General features: G+C 33.2%; 1 protein-coding gene across 3 annotated transcripts in view; it reads right to left on the reverse strand.

The window, feature by feature from the left end:
* PRKACB (protein kinase cAMP-activated catalytic subunit beta) overlaps window positions 1-16,140 on the reverse strand; it is a 127,208-nt gene that overhangs the window by 29,631 nt on the left and 81,437 nt on the right. For all 3 annotated transcript variants that reach the window (XM_047870594.1, XM_047870593.1, XM_047870595.1), the window contains exons 2-3: window positions 8,555-8,616; window positions 6,236-6,364 (exon numbers count right to left, since the gene is read on the reverse strand). In XM_047870594.1, coding sequence (XP_047726550.1) covers window positions 6,236-6,364; window positions 8,555-8,616 — 191 coding nt within the window. The remainder of the gene's footprint in view (window positions 1-6,235; window positions 6,365-8,554; window positions 8,617-16,140) is intronic.

Genomic DNA, 16,140 nt, shown 5'->3' on the forward strand with positions numbered 1-16,140 from the left:
ATTTCTGTGTTCCACTTATTCATCCCTTTCTCCCTACCAATCCCAGGCAATCACTGATCTTTTTACTGTCTCCATAGTTTTGTCTTTTCCAAAATGTCATATAGTTGGAATCATACAGTATACAGCCTTTTCAGATTGGCTTCTTTCACTTAATAATATGCATTTAAAGTTCTTCATGTCTTTTCATGGCTTGATAGCTCATTTCTTTTGAGCATTGAATAGCAGAAAGTACATCCATTGTCTAGATGTATCACCTTGTTTACTTTTGTATATTATGATCTAGCAGATTTTTAGTTAGGTATTGACAATGCACTTCCTTTGAAATAAGCAATAAAAATTGCAGTAGAGAGGCTTTCTGCATTATAGCCCTAAGCCAACCATGTGTATGTAGGGCATAACAATTAAAAATAGAAATGAATCCATGATATATGAAGTGGCAAAGCATAAGTGCTTAGTTAATTTTTAAGTTAATTTAAAAAATTAACTAATTAAAATCTAATTTACTTTTAAGTGTGTGTATAACTACATATGAAGCCTAATAATGCAATCAAGATAAAGACAAGAAAATGTCTGCCTTAATGCTGCATAAAATCTATTTGCAAGTATGGTGTATGAATATGTGAATATTAATAGATGAATAATTGCCAAATGAGAGTTATGGGTTGTAAGTATTTAGACAAGAAAATGTTTATGTTAGGCCTAGTACATCATCTTTTTAAGTTCCAGGTTATTCATCTATAAAACACGGATAATAATACCTACTTTAAAAGTGGCTCTGTGAATGCATGTGAAGTGATTAACATGGTGCCTGGCACAAAGTGAAAGCTCAAAAGATGCCAATTGTTATTATAGCCTATTAAAAAGGGTAGGAGTTCAGCAGGGCCTTATAGATGAATAGATGACAAAGGTTAGGAAAAGATAGAGGAAACAGCACAGGGTTAATATCCAGAACCATTACCTGAAGGGGTAAATACACAAAGGTAAGTGCGAGTGCTAGTTTCATTTGACAAGAGCTTAGGACAGTGCTTCTCAAGATTTGGTAGTGAAATATCACTAAATGGCAGAGAAAAGTTAATAAGTAACCCTGGGGGGTTAGTCCATGTTCTACTTTCAAAATACATATAAAATTTATATTTACTTCTTAATATTTCTGTTGGCTTAAATATGTATATTTAAAAGCATTTATAAATGATTACTTATCAGCTGATTTATTTTTCTCACCAAATACTTGAGGAGTTATTAATAAGGAAGATGGGGTATCTGTCATCACATGCTCCCCTGTCCCACCCAGCATGGCACTGTATACTTCTGAGGGTCAAGTTTCAATGAGAGAAGTAGCGAATAGAGGACATATAGGGGAAGAGTGTGAAATAAGACTATGGTAGAATATGGAAGAAAGTTATGAAGGGTTGGAAGTAGACTGCAGGGTTCTATTTTTATTTAATAAATATTAGGAAGATTTTTGATTGAGTAAATAAAACTATATGATACGGTGGGGCACCTGGGTGGCTCAGTCGGTTAGGCATCCAGCTTCAGCTCAAGTCATGATCTTGCGGTTCGCGGGTTCGAGCCCCACACCAAGCTCTGAGCCCTGACAGCTCGGAGCCTGGAGCCTGCCTTGGATTCTGTGTCTCCCTCTCTCTTTGCCCCTCCCCTGGCTCGCACTCTGTCTCTCTCTCCCTCAAAATAAATAAACATTAAATTTTTTTTTAAAGTTATATGATATGGTAGGAAAACTTTTCTGGCAGTGAGGAAGGTGAATTAATAGACGGTGAAAAGCCTGGGGTTGAGGAAATTAAGGTGTTATTGTGAAAGCCCAGATAATGTTAATAAGGGACCAAACTAGGTAGTGGTACTTTAGGGATAACAAATACATTTTAAAGGAAAAATAAACAAGGAGTATAGGCACAAAGATCAGACAACCCTAATCAAATTCTTGGTTTATCTTACTAGCCTGTTTGATTTTGGAAAATTTACTTAAATAGAAGGGTCACTGGCTTAAAAGGGAGATTAATATCACACAAAGCTGTGGAGATTCATTGATACAGTAAATATAAAGTACCTAGCAATGCTTGACACAATGTATAGAATGAAGAAATATGATTTTCCTTAATTCCTGCACTGATTTCCTTCCCCTCAACCCTTAAGACAGGAACAGCCAAAACTGAAAGGTTTGTGACATCATTAACAGAAAAAGTGACTATAGAGTATTATTTTATTACTCACCTTTGTCAAATTCAAATAAATAAACTTGGAAACATTCAGAGTATAAAATCTTTGTCTTAATTATGAATAAATCTAGAACACTGCCATAGCAGAAATAACTTAGAGTGGCAGCTATTCTTCTGCTATGATTTAACCATGAGGTAACTTTCTCAGTAATTTACTTAACAAGTCACCATCTTGCCAAAAAAAAAAAAAAGTTATTAAAAACGTATTCCCTAAATACTTTAAACATAAAAATGGCACATTATGTAATCCTTGTAATACATTATGACTAAAGCATATTCTATTAATTCCTTAAGAAAGATAACAAAATATTAGGGGTTATCCAGACAATAACATTTTAACGGCAGGTTTAATAAAAAATATTTGATTCAAATAAAAAATTTGAAGCATTTTGTTGTTGTGCTACCAACATGAGTGTACAAATCACCTGCTCTAAGGCCCAATGACCTCATCTAGAAAACAGAACATGAACTAGCTGGTTTCTAAGAGCTCCATGCTCAGATTGTACAAATTAGGGGTGGAGAGTTCAAGGATGAGTCGAAGCTTGGATAAGAGTTCAGAGGGAGGGTGCAGAACATGAAAACAAGAAGAGGGGATAGTCCAGAGATCGAGTGTAACAATCTTTAAAGAGTAGACAGAAGGATAAAATAATAGGAAAAGGCACATTAAAGAAGAGCCCAAAAAGGCAGGAGCATAATTTAAAGAACAAGGGGTTACAGAAGGCAAGGGACAAGGGTTCTAAAACAAGTCCTGTGCTGGGAAAACTGGACAGCGACATGCAGAAAAATGAACCTGGACCACTTTCTTACACGATACACAAAAATAAAACTCAAAATGGATGAAAGACCTAAATGTAAGAAAGGAAGCCATCAAAATCCTCGCAGAGAAAGCAGGCAAAAACCTCTTTGACCGTGGCAGCAACTTCTTATTCAACATGTCTCTGGTGGCAAGGGAAACAAAAGCAAAAATCAACTATTGGGACCTCATTAAAATAAAAAGCTCCTGCACGGCGAAGGAAACAATCAGCAAAACTAAAAGGCAACCGACAGAATCAGAGAAGATATTTGCAAATGACATATCAGATAAAGGGTTAGTATCCAAAATCTATAAAGAACTTGTCAAACTCAACACCCAAAAAACAAATAATCCAGTGAAGAAAATGGGCAAAAGATGTGAATAGACACTTCTCCAAAGAAGACATCCATATGGCCAACCGACACATGAAAAAATGCTCAACATCAGTCATCATCAGGGAAATACAAATCAAAACCACAATGAGATACCACCTCACACCTGTCAGAATGGCTAACATGAACAACTCAGGCAACAACAGATGTTGGCAACGGTGTGGACAAAGAGGATCTATTTTGCACTGCTGGTTGGAATGCAAACTGGTGCAGCCACTCTGGAAAACAGTATGGAGGTTCCTCAAAAAATTAAAAATAGAGGGGCGCCTGGGTGGCTCAGTCGGTTGAGCGTCCGACTTCACCTCAGGTCACGATCTCGCAGTCTGTGAGTTCGAGCCCCGCGTCGGGCTCTGGGCTGATGGCTCAGAGCCTGGAGCCTCCTTCTGATTCTGTGTCTCCCTCTCTCTCTGCCCCTCCCCTGTTCATGCTCTGTCTCTCCCTGTCTCAAAAATAAATAAACATTTAAAAAAAAAAAAAATTAAAAATAGAACTACCCTACAGCCTAGCAATTGCACTACTAGGTATTTATACAAAGGATACAGGTGTGCTGTTTCATCGGAACACATGCACCCTGATGTTTATAGCAGCACTATCAATAACAGCCAAAGTATGGAAAGAGCCCAAATGTCCATTGGTGGATCGATAGATGAATGGATAAAGATGATGTGGTGTGTGTGTGTGTGTGTGTGTGTGTGTGTGTGTGTATATATATATATATATATATATATATATATATATATATATATAAAATGGAGTATTACTCGGCAATCAAAAAGAATGAAATCTTGCCATTTGCAACTATGTGGATGGAACTAGAGGGTATTATGCTAAGTGAAATTAGTCAGTGAAAGACAAATTTTGTATGATTTCACTCATATGAGGACTTTAAGACACAGAATAGATGAACATAAGGGAAGGGAAGCAAAAATAATATAAAAACAGGGAGGGGGACAAAAACAAAAGAGACTCTTAAATATGGAGAACAATCAGAGGGTTGCTAGAGAGGTTGTGGGAGGGGGGATGGGGTAAATGGGTAAGAGGCATTAAGGAATCTACTCCTGAAATCATTGTTGCACTATATATGAACTAACTTGGATGTAAATTAAAAAACAAACAAACAAACAAAACACGTCATATAAGATGAGCAAAAAGAGCCCCCTGGTCTTGTTGATTAGGCCACTGGATTGGTGACCCTCAGTAAAGCCGTTTCAGTGGAGTAGCAAAAGGTAGGAGATAAAACAAGGAAACAGCTAAATTGTTGTAAGTTAAAGAATTAATAGGAAGTGATTAAACTATTTTTTCAGGATGCTTCCTGGTTACCAAAGTTACATGATACAGGGCAGTAGACAAAGATGCACAATTAAATGTATTTGTAAACATGTACATGTGTATTTAATTTTAGAAAGACTTAAGTCATTACTCCTTTTCATGTTAGAGGCTAGATTTGTTTTTTGTTTTAAATCAGAGTTTGGACTGGAACTTCAGACCAGTCTAATGCTGTGCTGTCCAACATGGTAGCCGCGAGAAATTTAACACTTGAAATGTGGCTTATCTGAATGGAGATGTACTGTAAGTATAAAATATACATCAGCTTTTGAAGACTTGGTAGGAAGAGAGTAAAATATTTCAATGTTTATATTAATTACATGTACAACAATAATATTTTGGATACACTGAGTTAAATAAAATCTATTAAAATCAATTTCAACTACTTCTTTTTACTTTTTAAATGTGGCTACTAAAAAATTTAAAATCCTTTATGTGGCTCACATTATATTTTTATTAGACAGCATCAGTCTAGCCACTACCTATAACCCTGACTACTAGCTCAGTACTATTTCCTCCACATTTTCCTACATCCCAGTAAGCCAAAGTGTTATTCTTGGGAACATAATATCTATAAGATAATCTATTAAGATGTGCCATTCATCTTTTATGTTCCCTTCATCCTAAGTGATTATCAGGAAAATAAAAGCTTAATATTTAAAGCATAACTATCTTCAGACCTCCTGATTCATCAGACATACCAATATGTGATAAATACTTAAAAATTGATTTTTCAAAATGATTTAATTGACATCTAACATTATATTAGTTTCAGGTGTACAACATAATCATTTGATTTTTTTTATTTTTTTAATGCTTATTTATTTTTGACAGAGAGAGAGAGAGAGAGACAGAATACGAGAGGGGGAGGGGCAGAGAGAGAGGGAGACACAGAATCTGAGGCAGGGTCTAGGCTCTGAGCTGTCAGCACACAGCCTGATGAGGGGCTAGAACTCACAGACCGCAAGATCATGACCTGAGCCAAAGTCGGATGCTCAACTGACTGAGCCACCCAGGTGCCCCATTCATTTGATATTTTTTATAGTATTAGGATTCCAACTTTTTCTCTGCTTTAACTGACATTTTAAATTAAACAAACTCAATCATACTAAAGTGCTTCTACTGTTGATTAAAATAAGTCACAAAATAAAATCACTAAATTTCTGTTTCCTCACTCTAAAGGTCAAGTACACCTGATCCCTGCATTTTCCATAAGGCAAAAGGTAGTAGAGATACCTGTTCTTTACATGTTGAATTTTGTTAGTAAACATACACATACCTATTGTATATGTAATTATGGAAATAATAATGTATCCCCATATACTTAACTATTAACTATGTATCTTACAGACAAGAAATAATAATGAAAATTTACTGCAACAATAAAATTATCTGAAGATATCAATGGAAAGTCGGTATATTGCATCTGTTTAATAATCTAGCTGATAAAACTGAAGTTTACCTGTCAGGTAAATAATAACAAATGCACTAACCTTCTGCTTATCTAAGATCTTCATGGCATAATACTGTTCAGTGACTTTATGTTTCACCAACATGACTCTTCCAAATGAACCTGTTCCAAGGGTTTTTTTCCTTTCAAAATCCTCCAGCCCAGCATTATTCTACAAATGCATGAAAAATAAAAGAAACTTTAAAATCAGAAATTCTCATAAGACTATGGTGACTATCACAGATTTAGTTATATATAATCAGAAGAGATAATTTAATTTAAAACTGTCCATTTAAAAACAATACAAAGAGACTACTGAGATCCCAGGTTATTGGTTCTATTTTTCCCTTTGAATAAAAAAAGAATCTTAATATTTGAAAAGAGATTATATTGTAAAATAAAGCATTACATAATATTAGGGAGGAAATAAGAGCCTAAGCTGAAATTAGTACTAAAGATGATAATGAATTCCAATATGAATTCCTAGTATTAGACTCTTAGTATTAGTTCCGTATTTTAATAATTACAAACTGACCAGAAGTATACTGACAAAGGCAATCGTAGATGCCAAACGGTCTCAGTGTATTCACAAATAATTCTAATGAACAGATAAACTGAGGGATCAGAGTCCTTTCTCTGGAGTTACCTCTGAAGAAAGCACTACTTTACTTCATTTATATCTTTGTACAAGCTCATAGGACTAGATAATAATAGCATGAAAGATCCTAATGGCTCTCTCTCTCTCTGATGTTATAATAACCCAGTATTACCTAAAATATAATAATAAGGAAAGAAGAGTTCCTTATTCCCACAAGATAACCAAAAGTCAAAGTCCCAGAACAATAATCAGTCTCTTTTTCTCCTTCAATAGATGCTTTGTTATGAGCAAACATCTTTGTTTGGCTTTGACTATAGCATAGAAAAAAAGAATTGGAGGCATCAATCTATTGAATTTGTTGCTGCCACAACAAAATGAAAATTACTAGGAAGAAATTATGTGCTAAATAGCCACAAGTAGTAATTGCTGACCCATTTGTTTAATAGGTTTTCATTATAAAGATCTCCATGAAAATCCTGGGAAAAAATATGTGTGCACTGTACACAGTCTGTACAGTATTTAGCTTGAGAAAAATGTGATGTAATATGATTCTTATATAAGCAAGGAATCTGGATAGTTACTGCAGTTCACTATAGTTGGATTTAATCTCTATTGCAAATCAAAGCTTGCCTTTGGAGACATAGCAGAGTTTCTTGCTGAATCATTAGAGAGAGCAAGCAGCTCTAAGTTTTTACTTATAAAACTTGTTTCCATCAAATTTTAATTTCAAAATGCTAATGATTTTAAATTACTATGAGATTCTATATCAATGTGGAAAGAAAAAAAAAACCTTGTAATTCTGATTGAATTATTCAATTTTATGGATTAATGCTTCATTTTTTGGTTTTAGCAAGACAGATTGAAACATTTAATGTAGTCCCCAACTAAGTAATGGAAACTGACTTAAGTAATAGACAAAAAACAGAACATCCCTTTTTGCTAGTTATTAATGCTTTTCATACAAATGTGCCATTTTCCTCACCTCTCTTAAATGTTCCACGTTAGATAATGCCTAACTTTTTGTGATCACTAGAGTGACTATGTTTTAAATTACAGATCATGCTCTTACTCTTAATGATGGTATCTTCCTAAAACATAATATTCAGAATTAAATATTTTTTAGTGAGAAAGACATCTGAAATAAAGATTTTTGTGGTTGGAAAATAGGTATTCAAAATTTAATCTGTTATTAAAGTTCATTAATTATAACTTCAAAAAGATTTTTTGGCAAATATAAATGGCTCTTTTTATACACAGTTTTTAGATCTCAGCTACAATCTAAAAGTATTTATGTAGAATTTACCTCATCCAATGTTTATGAAGAAGGATCTCTGTGTATTTGGTATGTTGTCAATAGCCAAGTATTTGTGATTAAGGATTTGAAACTGCACAACAGTATCCGTTTGTGGTAATTAATAAAGATAACAAATATGCTATCAAAGGCACAAATCAAAATTACTATAATATTAACAAATATCAAGAGTTTGTAGCAGCTTGTAATTAGTATCAAAATTTGTAATTAGATATTATAATGGAAATTAGTTCCTCCTCCAATTTAGGTATATATAAAATTATTAGTTAGCAAATCAAAACATAATGTTAAGATAATATTATGGCAAAACTCCCATGTTAAGCTCACTTTTTAAAATGCAACGTGAAAGTTTAATGCTACTTTAAAGTTTCTAAACTAGTAAATTACTTGGGCAAGAATCATGATTTTTACATAGGACTTTTAAATCATAGAAAATTTTAAATAGTCCTTACCGGAGTAGGATTTTCCCATTTTTTAAGAAAGTCTTCTTTGGCTTTGGCTAGAAACTCTTTCACTGAAAATAGATTAAAAAAACAAACAAATTTTGTCTTGTAAGAATATTTATATTACATGTAAATATACTTTAAAAATACAGACTTATGTCAACTTTTGTTGCCATGAAATATGTATTCATAACCATGATAAACTAGAGAGCTATTCAGTTTCTGTAAATAAGAAGCAAATATTTTCTTAAATTTCTGAGAATCTCTAATACTATTTTATATGGAGATCACTCTGATAATTTCAAATCTAATAATAAAAATACTGTTCCTGAAAACATACCTGAAAGTAACATAAAAAAGTTATAAATCAATGTAGATCAAAATACTGATTGCTAGTAAGCCATCAGTGATATTAACAAAGCCGTGAAAAGTAACAAGTTGAAGCTATCTGATGAATGTGAACTCATTGATTTGTGGAGTTTCAAAAATAACTGACTTTGATGGAGGGCTGTTTTCAGGTTTATAAAGATTTATGTTATTGGATTTGTGTTTTCTCTGCTGAAGGCAGAGAGAAAAGGGAAGAACACAGGCTACATATAATAAAGGATGGCCACCAAAGACAAAAACAGAACAAAACACCAAAAACAAAACACTCAAACAGCTTAAAAAAAATCTCATTCTAAATTTAGAACAAAACTACATGCCTGAATGCCTAATCTAAAATGTACACTAAAGTAAAGCGTTCAAAACCAGATGTTTATCTAGTGATCAATAACAGCCACATTATCATGCTGTGGTTTGAAGCTTTAGATTTGTTAAATGACGAATCATTTAAAAGGTTTCCTCTTTTTCATTTTCTTTCCATGAAGTTTTCATAATGACTTCTGTTTACAAAATGACTTCAGGCATTTAAAAACAAATAGGAAAAGGATTCCAGAGATAAGATGGCATTAACAAAATGTATTCTTGTTCTTACAGTTAGGTCTGAGAGCAAAACCTGGTGATTCAAGAGGTATTTATTTTAGTATTTCTTTTTGTTTGGAAGTTCTGAGTATTCCTCGGATATCTAAATCTAAAAATGAAGAAGACAATAGAATTTAAATGGTGTTGAAATAGTAAAAGGCTAGGCAAAATGAACTTAGAGTGGCACGCTGGCATTTATTTCAGAAATACTAAGAGTGATGATGATGATGATAAGAAGAAGAAAAGACCAAACATTGGAAGTGAGAGGCTCATAAATTCTTTAATGAGGTCTCTAATGATGTAGTGGTATTAAAGTGAGGCATTTTAAGATATATGTTATTATTTCCTCCTTCACTTTTGTAAAAGAACTTTGCCAAAACACTGTTACTAACCAAAAAGGCTGTTGGCATTCTAAAGGTTTTGAGATTTCAAAATGGTGATGACAAGCACCAAGAGCAGACGTTAGTTTTTAAGTGACACTAAAGTGTTCATTTCTGAAGACATTATTTTACTACTTTATATAAACTGTCACTGTATTTTGCTGTAAAATACTCTCAAAATACCTATTTTAGAAAATTTGAGAAAAATAATTTTTAAAATTAGACTCTCCCCCATTGTATGAAAATCTCCTCCACCAAAACAATGAATCAAATAATTGTACCTCATTATGCAGATATGATCTCATTCTTCCCGGGGGTGGATTTGGGGGTGGATAAGTCTTACATTTTGAGTTTAGGATGGTTCAGGCCATCCTACTTCTAAAAGTTAATGTACTAGTTACAACTGAAGAAGAGTGGTTTTATAAGTAAGATTGTGTTTATTTAATTTATGTATTCTTTTGCATGGAGCAGACATATTTGCAATGGCATTGCTTTAGAGATGACAGCTATGATAAATTAAAAACATAATTTCCTGATAAATGCAACTGTGGCTTTTAAGAAACAACAATTTGTGATTCCCAAAATATACATCTGATTTCCTTTGAAAAATGTTTTTGGTTATCTTCTATTTTTAGAACTTGTACATCAAGTTGCAGTATAAACTCTCCAGATGCCTGCATGAGTATAGATAATTTGGAGACAAGCAAGAGAATCAGGGAAAGAAAAAAAAAATTCTCAACATCCTATTTCAGCTTCTCCTGTCACTTCCTGCTAAGTGGATCTGGAGTTAAGAAAAAAGTAACTGGTCAATGGAAGGACTGGCATTATTGGCCAAAGATGGTGCATGTACTGCAAGAAAACTTCCTTTTCCCTACTCGGTGAATGAGCTAGACGAAAAATTTCAGGCACTACTTAATTTCATTTGCTAATAGGATATTCAGGAAATTCTTTGAAATGTTCTCTGTACTCATCAATGTTCCAAGTTCACTGATAAGTAACGTTACAGAAAGGAAGTAACAGTTCTCAAAAAGGTCTTACATGAAAATTATCAGAATAGGTATGAATCACAGTTATTAAATTTTGTGAATTATTTCAACAAATAAGGAGATTCCCTTTTAGAGTAAGGATAAGCATTAATTATAATGTCATTAAATACTTCCATGAAGCAAACTCTTTTCGAAACATTTTTTAATCACGTAAGTATATATACACACAGAAAATCTCTAGTTTATATGTGCACTACTCAGATGCAAAGATGAACATAGTTAACTCTGTAAAAATATAAGTTAACCAAAATATACATCTTATAAATACAAACACCAGAAATAAAATATTTCACAATATGCTGGGTTATGAATAACTCTAAAAACAATAGGCAATCTAGAACCACATGTATTTGCTTTGGTTTTTATTATTTTTAGACAGTGGTGAATTTCACTTTCTAAATGTTTTTCTCTGGTTGTTTAAAAAATTTATACCCACTGACATAAGGTGTTGGCAGCTAATTAACAAAATAAGTGGTGGGAGAGACAGCCACATTCAAACACTGCAGCACATTCAATCCAGACTTCCAGACTTTAGAACTGGAAGTTCTAAATATTTTGGTTTTCTTATTGTGCTCTAATATGTACACAGTATCTACATTTAACAGTTTAAACCATTGTGATAGTCTGAAACAGCCCTAAGTTTTGGAGCTTGGCACATCTGAATTATAATATTGGTCCTAGTATTTCTTAGCTCCACGATTATGGGTAGCTAAGCACCTTACAGTGATTAATAACTCTCCTTAGGAAAAGATCTCAATGAAGAATTTTTCTGCAAGTATATTGTGTTCTGTAACAGTCAATAATGTACTACAAAAAATGAAAAGGGCACACCAAAAATTAAATCAGTTTCTTCCTAGGAGTATATATTTCAATTATATATATATTTCCAAATAAATTTATATTCTTTTCAATTTGTATCATTTAGAGATTGCATTGTATTCTGCAGAAATGAGCATACCACAGGAATCTATTCCTACAAATAGGAATGTTTACCCACACTTATGAGATAAAGAAAGAAGAAACAAAGTGACAATTTTTATGTGTTTCCACAAATGTACAAAAAATGTAATTCTTATCACCCTCAAAATATTTTTGAATATATTTATACACAGGACATAATTTAAAAATTAGATTACAAAGTTCATTTTAAACATTAGGAAAATTCATTAAAAAGTCAAGTATGGCTTATCTTTATTCCATAATATGCAGATAATTTTACAATGAATAAGAATGTTTCACTAATTAGGTTTAGAAAATGTATTTATTAGGCACTTTTGGTTTCTGTGTTAACTATACTACATTACTGCTTATTATATAACAAGAGCATGTTGTTAGTTATAGGATGCCATTTTCCAATGCTTAAAAGAGGTTATCATTCATGTTTTGAAAGAAGAGTTTAGAAATCTATTACTATTACAGATTACAATTACTCCAGATGTTTATTTCTCTAGTTTATCGTAATAAGTGTCACCTCCCTCTCTAACACGTCTTTTACAATAAAAACACAGCTTTATTAAACTTTTATTTAATGTATGTCAGAACAAAGAAAAGAGAAACAAACAGAAAATAGAACAAAACAATACAAACTCTCTGGGGTAAATATTCAAATAGTAGCTATTTTGTTCAAAATTTACAACAGTATATTTTATTTAAAAAAACATTCATTAATCTGGGTTATCTAATTTAAGTGGTGTGTATTAATCTTTCTTCTGCTACCCTGTACAACTCCCACTACTTTCCAGGGCTATATTTGTTGTTTCTAAAATATCACATAAAAAGTGCAATATAAATCATTTCTATAGACCAAACTCAATATAAAGCTAAACCATTTCGTCCATCAACTAAAATATTGTATTAACTCTGTATACTTTATAAAAATATAACTTATGAGGAGCATAACAACTTGCAAACAACCAAAGAAAAAGTTGGAAAGGTAACATTTGTTTTATTAAAAAGTAGTTGCCTACCAGATACTTCTGAAGAGGAGCAAGCTTGTATTCAAAAAAAAAAAATTAATTAAACAATGATTAAATAACGCTCATGAAAACAACATATTAGCACGAAGTCACCTATATACATTGTCTCAGAATATTATGTATAGAAATAGAACATTAATACAGAAACTCAATATTTTGACAGCACATATTCAAATAGGACATCTTACAATTAAATGCTAAAGAAATAAAATCAGTACTTGTTGTTTAGTGTCAAAATCAATACCATTGTAATTCTTAAAACAACTAACAAAAACTTTTAACTCTCAGAGCAATAGTGCTAACAATATGAAGTGGTATATGTATTGAAATACACAGCCTGTAACTATTGCAATACCATCACTGGACTTGTGTTATGTATTTGAAACTCTACTGTAGGAAAAACAACATTCATTTCAAAACTTCGTTAACTCCCTTTTGAAAGACCTTAGTGTCTTTCAGGCATTTACTTCCTTGGTGCCAGTTTTAACAATCTTTTTAACAACATTTATTGAGCACTGTTTTGTGGTGCCAGAAATTGAGCGAGACTTTGGGAACACTACAGAGAACACATATATTTACATTGTTAAAGAGGTGAAAAGCTAACGGGGAGAGAGATGAAACATTAGAATGCAATATGACAAAAACTACAACTAAGGGAATCATAAGGTACTATAAGAGCTCAAAAGAGGAAATTGGTAGGTAAAAATAAGGCATAGAGGACACAGCATTATGTTAAGTCTTAAGGACAGAGTTCCTCTACCAGATAAAGTTGAGGAAGAAGGCATTCTAGGCTGGGACGATCTTGTGTAAAAAGGTATGGAGGAAGTAGGGGTGCTCAGTCGGTTGGGCGTCCAACTTTGGCTTGGGTCATGATGTCTCGGTTTGTGAGTCTGAGCTGCGCGTGGGGCTCTGTGCTGGCAGCTCAGAGCCTGGGGCCTGCTTCGGATTCTGTGTCTCTTTCTCTCTCTGCCCCTCCCATATTCATGCTCTGTCTCTCTCTGTCTCTCAATAATAAATAAATGTTAAAATAATAATAATAATAATAATAATAATAATAATAATAAGGTATGGAGGAAACATCATGGTTTATCCCAGCATTGGCAACTGACTTGCACAGCTGCAGCATAGTATAAGTGCCCTGTAACAGTGAGGGGTGAAGTGTGTAGGTAAGCAGGTGCCCAAACATGAGGGTAACTGTTTGCCAGGGTGATGCTTTTCAATGTGTCTGAAGGAAAGGGGGTAAACAGAGTTAGTCACAATTGCTAGACCCTATTTGTTCTGGAAAACAAGAAGCAAGATCATTTGCTAAGGAAGAGGGGAGCCAGATGGAGTAAAGAGCAGTGATGGTGGGGATTTGAGGCCTGGGGCTTAGACTTTGATGGCTATCTATGTAGGGAATAAGGGAGGGGGCTATTCCTCTAAAATCTCCTGCGAGGGAAGGAGAACCTATCAGGTACTATGAAGAGTGGTAAGTTTCTTAATACCTTTTTTGAAATAATAGTTTAAAACTTTTTACTTTTTAGATTATAATTCATGGGCCTCCTGATCTCTGCAATTAAATTATTTTCATCTTCCTCCTTTACCTTAAAGCATTAGTCTAAGAGTTATTTGGTATATATCAGAAGGCACAGAACAGGATGGAAACTGAGGTTAATTACCTATGAAAACACCAAGTTCTATCAGCAAATAACAGAACAGTACAATCCCTTCCAAAACCTCTGGAAAGTGTAAATCTAGTTAAGTGTCTGTGTTCTGGCGCCCCTATTTCAAACACACCCCTGTTTAGAGCTCTACAATGGTTATTTTTAAGAATAACCCCACACACATACACTGCACTACAAATATTTTCAGTAAACTAAATATAAAACATTCTAGTTGCCACAAAATACCTAATAAAAATGCAATTTATAGCAACAAAGGAAACAGAATTATTCTGTAAAAAATGGTTTCCTACCAGATGCTTCTGATGATTTGCGTGCTTGGTCAAAAGGAATAAATAAGTTAAACAGATTAAATAACACATCAAATAACATACCCACAAGAAGTATCTATCCCATATGCTCATTAGTATATTTACACATAGAAATAGAATGAAAAATACTTGGGCATCCATATTCAAAAGTGTTTTTATCTAAGGCTTACAACCCATACCCTCACATTCATAAAATATATATATATATATATTTATTTTAACCAGCCAAACCCTATTCTAGAAATCTGTTAAAAAATATCATATTCTATCCCTTTAATGTGTAGAGCAGTGTGTTCACTTTGCTCAAGGGATGCTTTATTTGCTTCACCATATTCAAGCAAGTTCACTCAGAGCAAGTTCACTATAATCTTAAAATTTATAGTGAGTGTAAAAAATAACTTTACTGCAATTGCATTTGTACATTTCAGTGGATGGGACTAGGCCTACTTTTGTTTTCTAAGATATCATTTGGTCTTGCACAAAATCACAGATGAATGGGTGTTTGGAAATTTAACAGGCGATAAAAACTACATTTCCTATTGTATTATCTATTTTATTCCTCTTTCTTTTTCTTATACTTTTTTTTATTGGTTAATTCTTTATCAAGTCTTGGTTACAAGTGAACAGTATAATTGACTAACTTTCACTAACCTGTTACAAAATAATTTTTTGTGAGACATATATTTAAATGATCAAATTACAGAAACATTAATTTATTTAACTAATATGTACATAGAGAGATGGATATACAATGAATCCACATAGTGTACTAATTCACAGCTCATGTTATGTACATGCGCTCTCTCCCAACTTGCTGTCTATTTTAGGGATGCTGTGGATTTTCTTGGCCATCCAAGTCATGTTTGATTAGAGAACCTGGATGCTGACAGGATGAGGTAATAAAAACTTAAGCTAAATTTCTAGCCATAAACAACCCAAGTAATCTTCAAAATGCTCTTTCAAGAAATGTACTTTACTTCCCTAATTGTTCAGAGACTTTTTCTTAGAGTAATATTATATCTATCACAGTCATATGCTAAGGATTTTCCATTCAGTTCTGAATTAAAATATTCTGTCTTGCTATCAGACAGTATAGAGGTGGGAGTGGATCCCTAGTTGATAGGGTGTGTACATTTTCAACTTTACCACACAGTAATACAGTAAGTGGCTCAATATATGTTGTGCAAGTTTATTTTGTCACCATATCTTTGATGACCCATACCCTCAACAAAATGTGTCACTAATATAATGGATATGA

The sequence above is a fragment of the Prionailurus viverrinus genome, chromosome C1, assembly GCF_022837055.1.
Source record: "Prionailurus viverrinus isolate Anna chromosome C1, UM_Priviv_1.0, whole genome shotgun sequence".
Taxonomy (NCBI): Eukaryota; Metazoa; Chordata; class Mammalia; order Carnivora; family Felidae; genus Prionailurus; species Prionailurus viverrinus.